Source organism: Peromyscus leucopus, chromosome 19, assembly GCF_004664715.2.
Source record: "Peromyscus leucopus breed LL Stock chromosome 19, UCI_PerLeu_2.1, whole genome shotgun sequence".
Taxonomy (NCBI): domain Eukaryota; kingdom Metazoa; phylum Chordata; class Mammalia; order Rodentia; family Cricetidae; genus Peromyscus; species Peromyscus leucopus.
Window position 1 is genome coordinate 34766970 of NC_051079.1, and position 17584 is coordinate 34784553.

A 17584-nucleotide genomic window follows, 5' to 3' on the forward strand; every position below is an offset into this window, starting at 1 on the left:
AAAATTTCACAGAGGCTTGTTTTTGTTGTTTGTTTTGTTTTTATCATCAAAGTTAAGACAATTCATTAATTTTTCAGCATATTTTTTGGGAAATTGAAGCCTTTAGCCTTAGATTATATTTCTTTTAACTTAAGATAGCTAGACACCTCAAGACCTATATTTATTGACTATTTTACCTCATCCTAGTTCGTGAGTATTTCTGTGTTCAGTGGAAATGATTGTGCATATTCATGGGAAGGGGTTTTTTTTCCCCCTCAGAACCATCTTGACGTTCAAATCAAAGTCTGCAACCATCTCCTGCCTCCGTGACACAGAGCAAGAATGATGCCTGGCCCTGTCTCTGTCCTTTGTGAAGATCCTTCTGTCTTCATGGAGCAGGGTTCTTGACAGCACTTTCCAACTGACATTTTTGCATTTAACTACCTCAGTTCAGAGGCCTCATTTGCTGATGCAGATACACTTTTTAGCATCCTTAAGTCATAAAACAAACAAACAAAAAAGTCTTAGGAAATGAAGCTGCCTCATATCATAACACACACGTAGCTCAGTTTCTTTGAATGATCAGATGCTGTGGGTGAGAAATGGCCAGTGGCTTATACATATAGATAGAGGTCATAGCTTATTTGGTCTTTAAGAGCTGACATTGTATTAGTCATTTTTGAACACTAATACTAATAAAGACAGTGAACAACTAATTGTAAATATGCTGGAATATATTTAGAATTATCTCTAGTTACATATAGTTATAGCCATATAATCCACAGAGATATTTACTAAGTGAATGATGCCTAATGGTGTTTGTTCAATGCACTCGTTTGGTAGGATGGAATGTTATTTACGTGCTCTGCCTAGGCTCCTCACCCGAAAGGAAAACCTCTCCAGAGACCAAGCAAAGTGTTTTAGGTCCAACTGAACAAGAGCTGGTAGCCTTTCCCTTGCAAGAGTAGTCTGCCTTCGTGGCTCTCAATGAAAGGATAATTGTAGCATTTCTAATTTTGATATTCAATTTAGATTTGAAAGCTGAGCAATATAAATTGTAATTCTTATCTGGGATATTTTTATTATTTCTGCTTAGAGAACTTGTGACAAAATTGGTGCATTTCTCTTTTCCAAATGTGTTTGTGTTCCTCACTAATGGGAAAGCAGAAGATATTCTTAGTGTCATCTTTCATCAGTCAGTTCGTTCTGAAGACCTTACTACATTCTATCTCCATGGGAATTTACTAATGGGTACGTGCAACATTATCCAAGTTCTGCTGGATACGCTTACAAATTAAAAATGAAGAGGAATAGAAAAGTGATCTTTCTCAAGACATTGGCAGAATACCCATTTGTGTTCTTTCATTTTTACTTTGTCATATTTTCAGATCAAATATAAAACATCTAAGTTTGGTATATTAACACCTAAGATTAGCCCAGACAATAGAAATAATGAATTTCCTGAGTCAGGAGAAGGAGAGAGGGCATCTTGTAGTCTCCATCTGTCTAGTTAACAGTTAGTGACATCAATGGATTATTGTACAGGAAAATGGAAGGTGGAATGCATATTTCAGAACAAGCTACCCAGCTTTTCTGTTTGTATACTAACTTCCTGGTTCATTTAATAATGGGATAAATAGCACGTATGGAGGGTGTGTAAAGCTGGGGCTACTCGGTATTTATCCAGGACTACTTCCCCAAATCCTGAGCCTGGGCACCTCCATGTCTTGTACTGTGTTCTTTTCCCAGGCAGTCTTGTCTGGTGTCAGTGACTCCTGAGTTTGTTTCTCTTACCTGGCTGCCTTTTACTTACGTATTTTCTGCGTGATCTCTGCCTTCCTGAGCCTTGTCTGGAAGTATGCATTAGATCCACCTCCTGAACCAGCCTTTGTGTTGCTGATTTCAGTTCAGTCCTTCCAACATCTCTTTCCAGCAAACCGGCAGCCATTTCTTCATCTTTCTGTCCCTCTGTGACCTTCTGACTCCAACCCAGATGGTCATGGGGGCTGTTTCCTCTACCTCTAAACAGTGGCTCGGTTTTGTTTTCACTTTTCTCTCTCTGCAGACATCAGATAGAGTCATCATTTCTTACCTGAACTAAATCGGTAGCCTCATGCCTGCTTTGTCCACAGCCACTTTGGCAGGTTCTAATGGGTTTCCAAAGGAAGGCAAGTTGAGTTTTTGACTGTAAATAGAATTGTGGCACTCTTACACCTGAAGTCTTCAGTGATTCCCAAAAAGAATTTGATTTTTGCCGGGCAGTGGTGGCACACACCTTTAATCCCAGCACTTGTGAGGAAGAGACGGGTGGATCTAGGAGTTTGAGGCCAGCCTGGTCTACAGAGTGAGTTCCAGGATGGCCAGGGCTACACAGAGAGAAAAAAAAAAATTGTATTTTAATCTCCAAAAGAGACAGTAGGGCCTACATTAGCTTTCTATGGCTATTAGTCTAGATTTTAATTTTTTTCTTGTTTGCTCTTGTTTATATAACAAAATACCTTAGAATTACAACTTAGAGGGGGAAATGTTTATTTCATTCCTAACTTTTTAAAATATTTATTTATTTTGTGTATATGAGTGTTCTATTGACTTTATACCAGAAGAGGATATCAGATCCCACTAGAGATGGTTGTGAGCCTCCATGTGGGAATTGAACTCAGGACCTCTGGAAGAGCAGCCAGTGTGCGTAACCACTGAGCTATCTCTCCAGCCCTCATTCCTAATTTCAAACATGTTAGTCCAAGGTTGCTCTGAGTCTCAGGCTAAGGGCTTTTTGGTAGAGGTTGCTTGTGTCAATACAGAGCAACCCAGAAAGGGACAAGAAGGGCGGGGACAAATAGAAGCTCCTAGAAGCCTGCTTCTTCTGCTACCAAGAAGTTCCACTGTTGACCAAAGTTGGACCACCAGCTGGGGTTCAAGCCTTAACTCGTGGGCCTATGGGGGCGGGAGGTAATTCATGATCTAACCATAACAGGCTGCCATACCAAAGTGCCACACATGTCACTTAAGCAGAGGGTTATTTCTTCACCCTTCTGGAGTAGAAAACCAGGGTCAGGCTGTGGAGAACTGGGCTTTTGAGCCCCCCTCTGGGCTGGAAAGTGAGCGTTTCCCTCTGTGGGCTTCCCATTGTGTTTCCGTTGGATGTGTCGCCTCATCTCTGCTCTAAGTGCGCCGGCCATGCTGGGTCAGGGCCCACTCTTCCAAACATCTCCAGTTCCTCCACAGATGCAGTCACACTCTGAGCTTCAAAGAGTCGGTGCTCAACTGTATGAATCTGAGGGAGATGCTGTTCAGCCCACCACAGAGCTTGAGTTGATACGGTTGGGGAGCTGGTGCACGTGGAGCACAGGACTCCATGATGTTTCTATACGTACGCCTGTGAGCCGGCTGCCTGTGCTGTGTGTTCATCAACCCTGAGCTGCTCTTGGGTCGAGGCACCCGAGAAGGCTGCTCTCCTGTGGTGGTGGTGGGATAGCCACCATTCAGTCTCTGCTGACAGGGGTAGACAGGATGGAGATGGGAAACCGCTTGTCCATTTCAGCCATGAAGCTGCTTTAACTGGGCATTTCTACTCTTTTCCTCCACAAACCCCCTTGTTACACTGACGGTGGTGAGATGAAGAGTTTAATTTCAACATTTTCCCTTTGCTCTCAGCAGAGATGCTAGTGAACCTTGAGTTGACTCAATTCAGAAGGACATAAAGTAGAGGAAAAGATGGTAGGCATCCAGTTACCCAAAGACAAAGAGCAGCACACCCATCGTACTAACTCTGGAGTTCTCCTTGAACATAAGTGCTTTTCTTTCTTCTGGGTTGGATCAGGATAGTCAACAGTTGTATGGCTATTAAAGTGAGGAGATGCTGTTTGACGGCTTCTCCCTTCACAGACAGGACCTTCCATACATGCTGTAAACAGTGAGAGGAGAACTTGGTCTATTCTGGTATGACAAGTAAGCTTGAGCTTTCCAGTTGTCTCAGGCATCACTGGGAGCACGTCTTTCTCCTAGAGATTAGTGGGCACAGGAAAGCTTTTTTATTTTTTAAGATTTATTTATTATGTATACAGTGTTCTGCCTACATGTATGCCTGCATGCCATAAGAAGGCACCAGGCTTTGTTATAGATGGTTGTGAGCCACCGTGTGGTTGCTGGGAATTGAACTCAGGACCTCTGGAGGAACAGCCAGTGTTCTTAACCTCTGAGCCATCTCTCTAGCCCCCACAGGAAAGCTTTTAATCATACAAACTGCAGCAAGGGTGACAATGGAGGACAAGTGGGTGGCTGCATTTGAAAGTCACTAAAGCCCCCAAGCTTAGCAAAACTATGTTCTGTTGTCCTTACTTGGTGTTTTCATGATGTCTGGGAAAGGAGACGAATTTAAAATTCTTGGATTCTGTGGGACTTCATGTCCGAACAGGACAGTGTAGCGAACTGCCCAGGCCAGCCTAGACATCTAAGCTAGATTCTTACTTCTCTGCAAACCAGCCTGTCACCATAGACATAAAATTTGCCAGTTCCATATTCTCTGTGGTCTCCTCTAAGCCACTGTAATAGAAGGGAAGTGGCAATGCATGCTGGGAGTTAGCGCGGGCACAGTGACAGGTTCTCTGCAAGTTTTACTTCAGGTATCAATGTTTTCGTGTCTTTATGTCTATGTCTAAACATTTCAGTAAAGCAAGACAGTCAAATTTTATGTACACATGTACTTACATTTAAATTGATTTTGGGGGTTTTTGTTTGTTTTTAAAGACAGGGCTGGAAAGATGGCTGAGCAATGGAGCACTGACTGTTCCTCCAGAGAACCCAGCTTTACTTCCCAGCAGTTACTGGGCATCCAACAACTGTCTGCAGCTCTAGTTCCAGGAGAATCAGACACTCTCTGCTGGCCTCCAAGGACACCAGACATGTACATGGTACACAGACATACATGCAGGCAAAACACTCACATACCTAATTATTTTTTTTTATTTTAAATAGGACATAAAATATACCATCTTAACCACTTTGAATACATAGTTGGAATTGTTCCACATGTTCTTGTTGTAAAATGACATCCAGATCTTCTTCACCTGCACATCTGAATCTCTGTACATATATTTATAAAGAAAGCACTACCCCCAAACCTTGGTAATCTCCATTGTACGGGGACTGAACTTGGGTTCTCTCTGAGAGCAGTGTCACTCGCTCGGAACAGCCGGGCCATCTCTCCAGCTTCTATCTTGAATTTTTGAAGAACCTTCCTGCTCTTTTTAAGGTTTTTATTTCTAATTAGGTATTTGCAGGGGAGGTGTGCATGTGAGTGCAGGTACCCTTGGAGGCCAAGAGACGCCATTGTCTACTGAAGCTTGAGTTACAGGCAGTTGTGAATCACCCGAAGTGGGTGCTGGGAATCGAACCCAGGTTCTCTGGAAGAGCAGCAAGTGCTCTTAACTGCTGAGCCTTCTCTCCAGCCCAGACTTTTCTGTGGCATTTGTACCACTTTATAATCTCACCATTGGTGTGCAGGGTTCCAGCTGTGGCATTTGTACCACTTTATAATCTCACCGCTGGTGTGCAGGGTTCCAGTTTCTCCGCATACCTTCACTTGTCATTCCCGGGTTTTTTTGGGTGTTGTTGTTGTTGTTGTTTTGAGTAATAGCTATTCCAGCGGTATGCACTAATGCGTCTAGGTCTTACAGACATCTTCTGCTCTGTGTTTTGTTTGTTTGTTCCGAGCCTTTGTGGAAGAAGAGGGCTTCAGATTGCCTAGTCTGCCCCACACTGTCATGGTGGCTGTGATTGTTCTAACAAGCATGGTTCGTTATTCCTTCTCTTGGTGTAACGTTGTAGGAAACACCACCTTGAAACAGAGCAAAGCAAAATACAACCTAACTTAGTGCTGGGTGTAGGGTTATGCAAATAAATTATTTACATGGTTCTTCCCCTCTTATTTCCTCATAGCTTTTGACGTGGAACTGAGGGTAAACCCCCTTCTAACTTCAGAGAATATAATTGTATCGGTAGCTCTTGCTGGTTAGACTTTTGCATATTTAATAATGGGTGCCAATTAGCTGAATACTTTTTCTAGTACAGTTCACGATCTTCATAATTTACACCACTCCTAAAGGATAGGGCTACACAGGTGTTAGGCTTCTTGTTGGCTAAGGCTTAAGTGTGTAAGAGAGAAAATGAAGACGTGCGCAAGTTGGTCCTGTGTGCTTAGGCCTGGTGAAGGGGGGGGGACTGTTTCTGAACATAGCCCTATTGACCTAAGAGTTAGCTGGAGATAACCTGGTTGAAAACTTTGGCTTTGTTACAAAAATGGAAACCAGCCGGTCCCGTGGTGGCACAACACCTTTAATCCCAGCACTCGGGAGGCAGAGGCAGGCAGATCTCCATGAGTTCAAGGCCAGCCTGGTCTACAAAGTGAGTTCCAGGAAAGGCACAAAGCTACACAGAGAAACCCTGTCTCGAAAAACAAAAAAAACAAAAAAAAAAAAAAAAAAAGGAAACCATCCAAAGAGATTTTTCACAAGACAACATGGAAGCTAAGAATTGAGTTGATACTGTGAAATTGACCGGGGTTAAGTACTAAAGTACTATAATTAATACCTGTGCACAGCAGCTTCCCACCCCTTCAGTCCCGATGCTTACTCTGTGTCCTGTGAGGAAAGCAGAGGGATCAGCATGGGCGGCAGACTCTTAGCATCCTGCCCGTCATTGTTTTCACTGCTTCAGGGGAACTTTGGCTAAAGTCAGCCTATCTTGGCAGTACTCGGCTATGTTGTGGATTGGTCTTCAGCTGGCTAGGTTACAGTTGCATGGCTTGGTATCCTCTTCACTAGATCACTGGAGATACAATCACAGTGTTCGTCAGCAGCACCCAGAATTGGTTTACCAAAGCACGTGAGATGGATGAATCTAAGACGACTAAGCCCTGGCCTTGAAACTGTCGTGTTAACTGTTAGCTTTTGCTGTGTCTGTACATTAAGGAAGGTCACAATCTTAGCACATTAAGATGGGAACTGTCAGGGTAGTGCTTGGAGGCAGAGGCTGTGCCCATGTGAGACATTAATGGCTGGGTGAGTTCAATCAGATACGCCGCCTCCAGTGTCTGCATAATGGTATTTACTAGATTTTAAATGGACTGCTGAGAAAGATGAAATATAATCTCATGTATGAGCTCTGTCTTGAAAAAAAAAGATAATTAAATTGTTCTCTCGCTAGCATATATTTTATTAACCTTTGTGGAGTCAACTTAAAGAGAGATGTCCCTGTAGAGTTGAAACCTTTTGCTCAGGTGGAATGTTACCAAGTGACTCTGTGAGTTCTAGGAATCCCATAATCCTAGGCTCGCTGGAGAGAGGAAAATGAAATGTAAATTTTATACAACTGAATTCTTTTCCCCCTTGTTTCTCTTTACAGGACCTGGAGAAGGTTCTAGTGGAATTCAGTCACAAGGAGCTGTTCGATTTCTACAACAAGGTCTGTGTTTTTAAATGTTTTCTGATATGTAGCGATTTCTTGACACTTCTTGGTTTTATACATTTTTGTTTTTGATGCCTTATTATATGGCCAAATTCTTTAAACTCCTATAAGCACCTTGCATCTCACAGTAGCTTCCTCTGCAGAGCCAAGATAAAGAGAATCTGAAGACTAAAGTCAGAAATAAAATGAGATGGTTCTAATTAATTACAGAGATAGGATTGGTGTTCTCTGTGAAACCGAGCAGGACACTGTGTGCCCCCTGTGACCCCAGTCCTCAGATACAGATCACCCGAAGTACGTCAGTGGCTGGGCCCACGGGTAGAAAGAAGCTGCCAGGCTTTGGTGATTTACCTCTCATTTTTATTTCATTTTTCCTTCCAAATACTGACTTTGTACCCCAGGAAAATGCATTTCGTTAACTACCAAACTTTAAAGTCTTATCGTGTGGTGATAACTTACTAAGAAATGGTGAGGAGAAGCCTTCCTCCTTCATAAGTGTAAAAAGTGACAGGACAAGCCTAAACCCTGACATCTTTACGTAGAGGCAAGCAGCCCGAGCCATGCCGTTATGCCCATGTGTGGGTTCATTGTGGGTTCCTGGTGCCCTTGCTCCCATGGGTTTGCATGTTTCCAAACACTCGCTACCGTTGTTCCCATCACTAATGTGCTGTCTTTATTTTTGTCTTTATGACAGCTTGAGACCATACAAGCACAGCTGGATTCCCTCACATGATGTTCTCGAAGACTGGCTTCGCCATCACATTCCTGCCACCTCGTCCTTTTGCCTTGAAGAGAAACGAACGTATATTTTCAGGAGGACTCAGTGACTTTATTCTTCAGATAATCTGACTTATCACTTCTTAAACAAATATCAGTGAAGGGAAATCATAATAAGAGCACTGGGGTTCCTAATGTACCGTCTCTCCTCACGTGAGGAAATCAGAAGAGAGCGCCATATTGCTTTCTCTGTCACGCTGCTGCGTCATCACTTTGCTGCGGTCTTGCTTTCACGGATCCCTGAAGGTCTGCAGGCGGCAGGTGTGACATGTGCCCTGGCAGAAAATGGAAACTTATAATTACATTACTTAATTAGGGGAGCAGCCCCAGGCCATCCAGTGTCTCAGCATCTGTCTTAGAACTCTATTCTTGCTTGAGGTATGATACAGGAAGGAAATCTAAAATGGCGCCAGTACTGTTATGAGTTAATTCCAGTGTGATCCTCTTGCCTTGCCCGATTGAATTCTTCTGACTTTAATGATTTACTAATCATCTAGGTTTATATATATTTCTACAAATTAATAACAGTGCGCTTCACAGTGTGGAGACAGATTCAGATCATGAATGAAAACACCTGTAATGAGGACTACATGGGAATCTGACATTTTAAATCAGAAGTTTTTTTTGCATTCTCCTTCTGTGGATACGTTCATTGGTGTCAGTCAATAAAAATTTTATACTTTAGAATTAAACTCAAGTGTACAGTATTTTTATTTTATAACATATTTTAAGCTGTGGCTATGTAAAAATATATGATTTCCTGAAAAAAAAAATCATTTGAAATTTTTAACAATGAAGTGTCTTACCTTGTGTCCAGAGGAAGGAGGGGAGGTCTCAGACATTGCCCTCTTCATAGGAGAGATTTCAGAATACCTTGCAGTTAAGCAAACCAAACAATTACAGTTGATCACATTTCTCACGTGAGGGTCCTGATAATACAGGGTTCACCCATCTGCAGCATGTGTTCACTGTTTACTGCTGATCCCCGTGCTTGTTTATAAAGATGCTGTTGCTTAGAAGAATTGGAAGTTGGGGTTGTTGCAGAAAGCAAATGTTACAGCTGTTATCCACAGCTGATGGGTCCTCAGGGTTTTAAAGTTTCCCGCTTCTTACAGTGTAATGTAGTTTGCTTCTTTCTGTGGCCTATAGGGCTGCTCGTACTTTCTTTTCCCTTAGATGACATCTTAGGGTTACTGTCACTGTGGCAAAACACCATGACCAAAGCAACTTGGGGAGACAAAAATACATTAAATGTATTCATATTTATTTCAAGACTTGTGATATATGTTGTTAGATTGTTTTCCCAAACAGTTGAGTGCTCCCTCTCCCAATGAATAAGAATTCACACACCCCAAGCCTTTCTGTCAGCTTTTCTTCCTGCTGTACACCCTACCCTTAACATTCTTCTCCACTGGGAATTATAGTTCCTATCTGTCAAGAGACTGAAGAAGGAAACTCTGCTTTCTGGTAGAAATATGTTGTGTTAGTAAATTCAGGAGTGAAGAAAAAACGTTTGTTTTTTTAAAGATCAGCAAATGTATGCAGCACAGTAAGTATAGGAGGCTTGAAGGCAGATACTTATTTTCTTAATAATACATATTCACTGAATAGCATGCTGCCAGAAGCTCTGCAGACATAGCCACTGTGTTGACCATGATGAGCAAAACAAACACAGTCGCTGCCCACTTGAAAAAGAATGTAAGTAAACAAGCATGCAGTAAAATAAAGTAAACAAAGTAAACAAGTAAAATAAAGTAAACAAGCATGCAGTCAGTCGGCAGGTGGAGAGAAATATAATTGGAGTCTACTAGGGAAAACTTCAATAGGGAACCAAACCTGAGGCTGTCTGTGGATTTCAGGAGGGATTCCTTGGAGAGTGAAACTTGAGATGAGTTCTGTTGAATAAGATAGAATGACATAGAGTGGAATTAGAGAGAAAAGTATTGCAGACAGACTGCTCCATGCAACAAGCATCCTAGAGGTTAAAAAAGACTTCCTAGTGTATTTCAAGGGCCAACAGATCCGTGTGGCTGGAGTACACTGGACAGTAGACTAGGGAGTGTTCCAGTTTGTGAACTAGACAGGCGTCGGTCCCTCACCAAGTGCTGCCATTTCTATGACCTAAATAGATTACAAATGTATTTCCAGGTCCCTCACGTGTCCAAGCCACCCCCGTCTTTGCATCCACCCCAGCTTGCCTTCAGCCCAGGCTTCATTCTGGGCTAATTAAACAGAATTAAACAGTAATCCTACTAATTATACCATTTCCTTGTTAAAATCCTTCAAAGGGTCCCATTATACATCAAACAAAATGTAATGACCTGGCCCCTCAGCCAGATCCTAATTCTTGTTTCCTGTGCATATATTAAACAAATTGCAATTTGCTAAAGATCATTTCTCTTAGCTTCTTAATAGGAATAATAATCCAAACAATAGCAATGTTTTGAGGATTAAGTGAGATAATTGTGTTAAACATTTTCTCTAACTCTGATTCCTGCAATCACATGAAAGTGTTAGTGTATTTTTATAACCTTTGAGAAAATAGACTTTCTGTTGAAAGGGTTCCAGGTGAGCTTGAATTCATGTCGAAATTACTAACAGCTTTATGAAAGTCTTTCTCTTGGAGTTTGTTTGAAGTTCTAACAGTAACTCCATCTTTTCTACCATAATGCTAAGCTAATCCTTTTTTAATTTTCTATTATCCAACTATTGTGGTATGTACATGATAGCACCAGAATAAGAAACATGTTTTTGTTTGTTTGTTTTACAAGTACCTTTCCACATGGTCCTTCTGGCTTTAAGAAATCTTTCTCTCAGGCTGGGGAGATGGCTTCTGTGGGGTGAATGCACTGTTGCTCAGGGCTGATAACCTGAGTTCAGGTCTCCAGGACACACATCAAAGCAAGGCATAGAATTCGAGCGTCTGTGCTCTCAGTGTTCTTATGAGGGAGATGGGATACAGAGGCAGGAACACATCTGGAAACTCAGCCTAGCTTGCCTAGTGTGTGCAGTGGAAGCATGGTACAAGGCAAGGGCCAGAGCCTGAGGGTTTCCCTTGACCACACAAGCACAGTACACATGATACTTGCTTTTATTTCATTTGGCCTTATATAATGTCTTCCCTACATTGTTCACTATACCAGGGGTCAGTACATGGCTCTCCTTACCATGTCTTTCTCAGTAGAACTCCATTAGTGGTCTGGCTGCCCAGCTCACTCTACAGACAACTGGATCTGTTGGAGTGCATGTTGGGGGCGTATGGTAAGGGACCATGGGTGAGCTCAAGAGGTGACTGAGAATGCAGCCGGCAAGAGTTGAGGCTCACAGCCCTACAGCCAGAAAGAAATTCTGCAAAGCTCTCGAAGAGCCTTGAAGTAGGTTACACGGTGTAGCTGATACCTTGATAGAGCTTTATGAGATTCTAAACAGATCAGCTAAACTATGCTTAGACTCATGACCCTGGTAATTGTGATAAAAATGTGTTGTTTTAAACTTCTAACGCATGGTAATTTGTTATGATACAATGGAGAGCCAAAACAACAGCTGTGCCATTCATGCATGGTGTATGTCTACACTTTTGGACAGACAGCGAAGTTGAGTAGTTATAACAGACACCCCCCGTAAAATGTGCAAAGCCTACACATGGTCCTCTGTAGGGGCAAAAGTGTGCAGATGCCTGCATTATATTCCGCCTCCTAAACTGGGACATTCCTAGAAGTCATAAGAAGTTGTAAGATGGATGCGGTGAGTGTTTCCATGGCGTCACTTACATTGTTACCCAACAGGAAGCTATCTTCTATGCTGCTTTGCAGCTACTTCAAACCATAACGCTAAGTCTCACCGGTGAATTGTGAAAGTCAGCTTTGAGCAGGCAAGGACTATAATATTTCAGGGGTAAGGAGCAGTAAGGTGGAGGAAACCCAGGTCCCAGCCTCCTCCCGTGGCTCACTTCTGCCTACGTGCCCACAGCAGATGGCTATATGAGAAAACAGGCTTGAGCAACTCTATTTGGGTCAAGTGAAGCCTGTAAACTGTAATTTAGCCTATGGCTTAACTAATTTGATAATATCTTTTTAATTAGGCAGTCATTTAAAATATATTTTAGAGCGACAAACATTTAACAGCAAATATGCAAACTGTATAAATGTCAAAGAGAAGAATAGAACACCTAAAGGAGAAAACCAAAACCTGATAGCAGTCCACAACTTCAGCATAGATTCTTAGAGTTCCTGTGACCGTGTATTCTTCCTCCTGTCCAAGTGTGGCTGGAATCTGAGCAAACCTGAGTGGACATTGTGAATTTGCCCCAGAAGTCTTCCTGTAACTCCTTTCAACTACTAAAAAGGGGCAGGTGGGGCAGTTCTGACTTGTTCAGACTCATTAGTAAGAAGCTAGTCAGCTAGTGGGGGGGGGGGTGTTATAATTTTAAGTTACAGATCAGTCAATTTTGCTTCCTTAAAACTTTGATTTTTTTTTTTGGTTAAAAGTTATGCAAATAGTCTACTGAATAGACCAACCTCATTTAACACTAAAATTAGAAACACTTTAATTTGAATTTTATAGTAAAGCTTAATGGCATTTATAATTTTGAAAAAACTGAAGGGATTTTCATCATTGTTCCTCTTCTTCTGCAACCTTGAAATCTCCTAAGACTGTTGTGTCTCTGGAGGATGAGGTGTCGACCTTTACAGTCCAAATCCAGGTGACTGTGGTTGCTAGCTTGCTTTGTCTTATTTAAAATGGACCGTTTCTAGTTTCTATTTCAAAAGAAATAGACTGTAGATCTAAGGAAATGCACAGTAGGGGGTCCAGTCCATACACCCATAAGGAAGATGGTCATGGTGGGTTAGTCTTTGAGACAGGAAAAATACCAAGTGTATGATACCTGTCCCTTAGCAGGACCAGATTTCAGTCATTTCAGTGGCTTATGAGAACCGGAGAGTCATTTCTTAAAGGATTCGATTTCTTTCTTACTTTTTTTTTGGTTTATTTTCTGTTTTTTTTTTTAGACGGTTTCTCTGTGTAGCCCTGCCTGTCCTGGAACTTGTTTTGTAGACCAGGCTGGCCTCAAACCCAGAGATCTGCCTGCCTCTGCCTCCCAAGGGGATCAAAGGTGTGCACCACCACCACCGGGCTAAGGATTCAATTTCTTAAAGTATCTTTTTCTTCAAAGAAATCCACGAAGGAAAGCAGTAGACAGTAAATTCAATCACTGCATTTATTTTTACTGGTGTTTTGATTTTTTACTTTTTCACAAACACAGATTACATATGCATTTATTTTTGAAATTGAATTTCAGAGAGCACAGTTCATCTTACCAGAATCATTTAAGGCAAAGTCAGTAAGGAAGTTTTTCTCCTCTATCATAAATATGGATTTACCATGAGGCATGACTTCCTTGATTTCTCAAGCTCGTTTCTCGTGCCTCCTAAATTCCTGCTTTTCTTTTATGCTTTCTTTCTAGCCCACAGCGCAGATTCTCTCTGCAGGTTCAACCAGGCCTCCTCTAGACAAAAGGCTCTTGAAAAAAGGATACCCTAACACTTCCGCACTGGATGCTCCAACTTCTCTCTCTCTCTCTCTCTCTCTCTCTCTCTCTCTCTCTCTCTCTCTCTCTCTCTCTCTCTCTCTCTCTCTTTCTCTGTTACACACACACACACACACCCCATGCAGGAGTGTGGTATGCTTTGGCAGAGAACAGAGAAACACAGTAATTTTCCAGATGACCAGAGGAAGAGTGACTCATGAATCCCAGACCATGTGTTCCACACTGCAGTCCAGCCTCTCCGTGGCATGCTGATGTAAGTAGCTCTGCAAACATCACGGTACTTGAGAAATGAAGGCTGAATGAGTTCGTGGAGCGCATAAACAGTATGTCTCCCTCCGCCTCTCCTTATTTGCACAATACCATCTAAATTTTTAAAACAACCCAAATCACTGTAGACCTCAAGTAGTACAAGAGTAGTTTTCAGACTCTGAGAGCCATGTACATCTGCAATTCCATGAGGGAAGAGCCCCCCTCCTGGGGAGGCTCTCTTCAAGTCACTGATCCCTTCGTTCATCATGTACATATGGAGAGTAAAACCTTAATGACCAGCTGAAACCCAGATTTCTGCCACCCAGAAGGCTAATGCTTGTTCTCCCATTGCTCGGAGGAGATTTATGACAGTCATGAAGTTGACCTAGACATGCTTCTGGGTTCTGATGCTGCGAGCCCTGAAAACAATGACATTCCTACCGAATTCTGCGGTTATTTATAAGACAGAGTCAAATGAAGTGCTCCAGAGAGACATCAACAACATTCTTCTATTGAGAGGTATGTTCGGCATGGATAGGGTTTGTGAGCTCATTGCCCAGAAGACTTTAATTTCCTGCTGAAAAGTGCATTTTGATTAAAGACATGGAACAGACACATCCTGTGTACACTCCCTACAAGGAGACTTGACCCACCGATTGGAGGCCATTCAATGACAAAGTTTGAAAAACAGACCTCATGGGGCTTGGATTGTTCAAGGTTATCACAAATGTGCTACCTGATCAGAGATTTTTTTTTTTTAATTGTACATAATACAGAACGCAGGAAAGGTGGGAAGCCAGGCACAAGGCTATTCATTATTTGGGGTAAGCATTCCACCTATGCAACCAAAACTGTGTGCGCCCTTCGGAGTGGTGTCCTGTGGAGGGATCTGTTGCTTGCTGATAGAATGACCATCTATAAAGTTTAGCTACCTCATGCAGAATGCCCTGTGAGCCTTAAAGTCAAGGTCCTTCTGTGCCTATTGTGGTGTATTTTTTTTTTGTTTTTTGTTTTGTTTTGTTTTGTTTTTTACTGTCTGTTCTATCCTTTGTGTGATCATAGAGCAGCAAAAAGAATGTCACCGGATGCATCAGCCTTGAGGACACTTGTGAGTTGCCCTATGCAGACTGTGCTCACACTGGAGGCCCGTGGGCTCCGAGGGTGGCCACCTTTGCCGAACATGCTGTTAGCCCCTCCTAGGTTTGGGTCAGCGATCTTGAGAAGCTCCGCTTGGTGGGTTCCGATGTGTTGGCGCTTGCTCGGAGCCAGTGATGCAGTGGAGTGTGACCACCATCTGTGAGCTTCTTCAGAGGCTCCGTGAGGATTTGCACAAGCATACTCCTCGGCTCTGAACCAGCTCCCGGGAACCACTCTGCTGCACTGACCGCCCTGAGTCATTTTCTTGGGGCACTGCCACCCCACAAATGCCGCTCTACTTTTGTATCTATTTTTCTCAATTCACACTTTCAGTTTAATGTGTAGTGAAGAAAATCTCAAAACAGTTTAGTCACTGCTTGTATTTTAGATCCGCGGTCGATGTAGCGTTTTCGGGGCTATAAACAAGCTGATTGCAAAATAGGACTGTGACGAGTCAGATTTTCTTCCCATAGAAAAAGATTTTTTTTTTTTTGAGATGTGAAAAAAAAAATCCCTATAATTAAATAATTGTACATTTCATGGGTTTTCTAAAATTGACCTTGTTTTGGTTTTACTAAAAGAACCACCTTTACTTTATGAACTTCTCTGTACAGGGTATCTGCTTGAACAATTGCAAGGAAAGGATAAATGTTTTCTAGAAGAGGAAACATTCTACCTCTACCCAATTCCCTGTGGTCCTCTTTCTAGCCAGTCACATCCCTTGGGGAAGAATGGTGTGTCTAATAACAAGTATAAAGTACAGGTCACCCATGTTCACAGATGGGCAGAGTAACTGTGAAGACTGTAAATGATGCTTCTCTCTCTCACTGCTTCTGATCCATGAGTTAGAATTGCCAATGATTAGGAGCCCTTCAGGGTCTCTCCATCTTTCTGTGCCTCAGGAAAGCACTGTTGCTGTGCTTTTATGCCATAGAGCAGGCAGGGACTAGAGAGAGACTGTCCAAACTTTGAGGTGAAGCTGGGGAGTGATGAATGGGGAGGAATTATGGGTGGACCAGATGCTCCAACCCGCCATTACTAAGTTCTGAAATATGATCAAGTGTCTGTCCCTCTGTGTGCAGCTCCCTTGGGAGAAGAGCTGGAGAGTGATGGGCAGAACAAGATCTGCATGTTTAGCAGCTCTCAGGCCAATGCCATTAGTGCAATAAAAATTCATCTCCGTCCTTTATAGCTCTTCGAAGATCTGTCTGACCTTCTATTGTAAACATCTGTGGAGAGCTGTAGACAAAAATATCAAAGGCATCATTCGGACCTTTCAGTTCCCAAGTGAGTATAGAGCAAGAGAAAGAGGAGTTGAAATCAATGAGTTGAGCTCACTCTGAGGAACACGAGCGAGAGGCTTCTAACCTTGCTCTCCAGAGAAGCTTCATGTTCACCTCTCTGAGAACAGAGGAGAGAGATGCCTGCGTCAGCTTCAAAGACCCATTGAGAGTTGGGAATATAGCCCCGTGGAGTGTTTGCCTAGTATATGTGAGGCCTGGAGATCCATTCCTAGCACCAAGAAAAAAACCGAAGGGATTGATGGGTTACCCACCTCCCACAACACATTGGTGACGGGTGTGGCTCGCAGTCTGTCACAGGATGGAAAGCATACCCTTCTCTACACTTACTTCTGAGACAACTTAAATTGCAGTCTTCCAGCTCCTAGGAAACCAAGGAGGTATGGGGTAGTCCCCTGGTAGCCAGGACTCTGTCTTGTAGCCTTTGGCTTCACTTGTGGAATGGACGAACAGAAAGCATTTCGGCCGCTTTCTAGACTGGCGTGTAGCATGCCGCCAGGGAAAGTAGGAAACCAAGGGAAAGGGATGTGATGGTAACTGACAGATCAAGTTACCATGGTGTGCTCCAGCAACAGATGTCCAAGCCACTCCAGGGCCACATTTATGCCTCCTTTTCCAAATGCATTTGGTCATCTGCAAGTGGAACTGATGCGAATCATATGAAAACTGTGTGATTGGCCTCAGGCAGGGGGGATGAATGAGTTGAAAGATTCTTCCATGTGTGATTCTCTCTCTAGTATTTCACCATCCCAGTGTGTATCAAAAGCAGACGGAAACGTTACTGCGATGCCAATGGGCTGCTGCCTCAGACAGTTAACTGGTTCTGTAAGTGCTTGTTGGCTGAACTTCACCCACAATGTGTGTCCCAGGCAGGGAAAAGGGAAACGTTAATCACATTAGTGGCATTGAGCTTTAAAGACCATGCAGCATTTCAGTTCCCTGCATGGGGTTCCGAAGTGTCCTAGGACATGTTTCAGAGTAATTAAACGTGTTTTGCCTCTTTCTGCTTCTGCAGGGCTGCCTCTGAGGGGCAGGAGAGCCAGATGGCAGGAGGATCCTCCCCCTAGACCAATCAACATGTCCTCAGCATTCTGCCCCCTTCAGCCACAGCTTGTTCCCAGCGCCCTTC

General features: G+C 42.8%; 1 protein-coding gene across 1 annotated transcript in view; it reads left to right on the forward strand.

Annotated features, from left to right (window-relative positions):
• Commd10 (COMM domain containing 10) overlaps nt 1–8912 on the forward strand; it is a 125205-nt gene extending 116293 nt beyond the window's left edge. The window contains exons 6-7 of the mRNA XM_028871802.2: nt 7381–7440; nt 8138–8912. Of these exons, the coding sequence (XP_028727635.1) occupies nt 7381–7440; nt 8138–8176 (99 nt within the window). The 3' untranslated portion in view covers nt 8177–8912. The remainder of the gene's footprint in view (nt 1–7380; nt 7441–8137) is intronic.
• The last annotated feature ends 8672 nt before the right edge of the window (nt 8913–17584 follow it).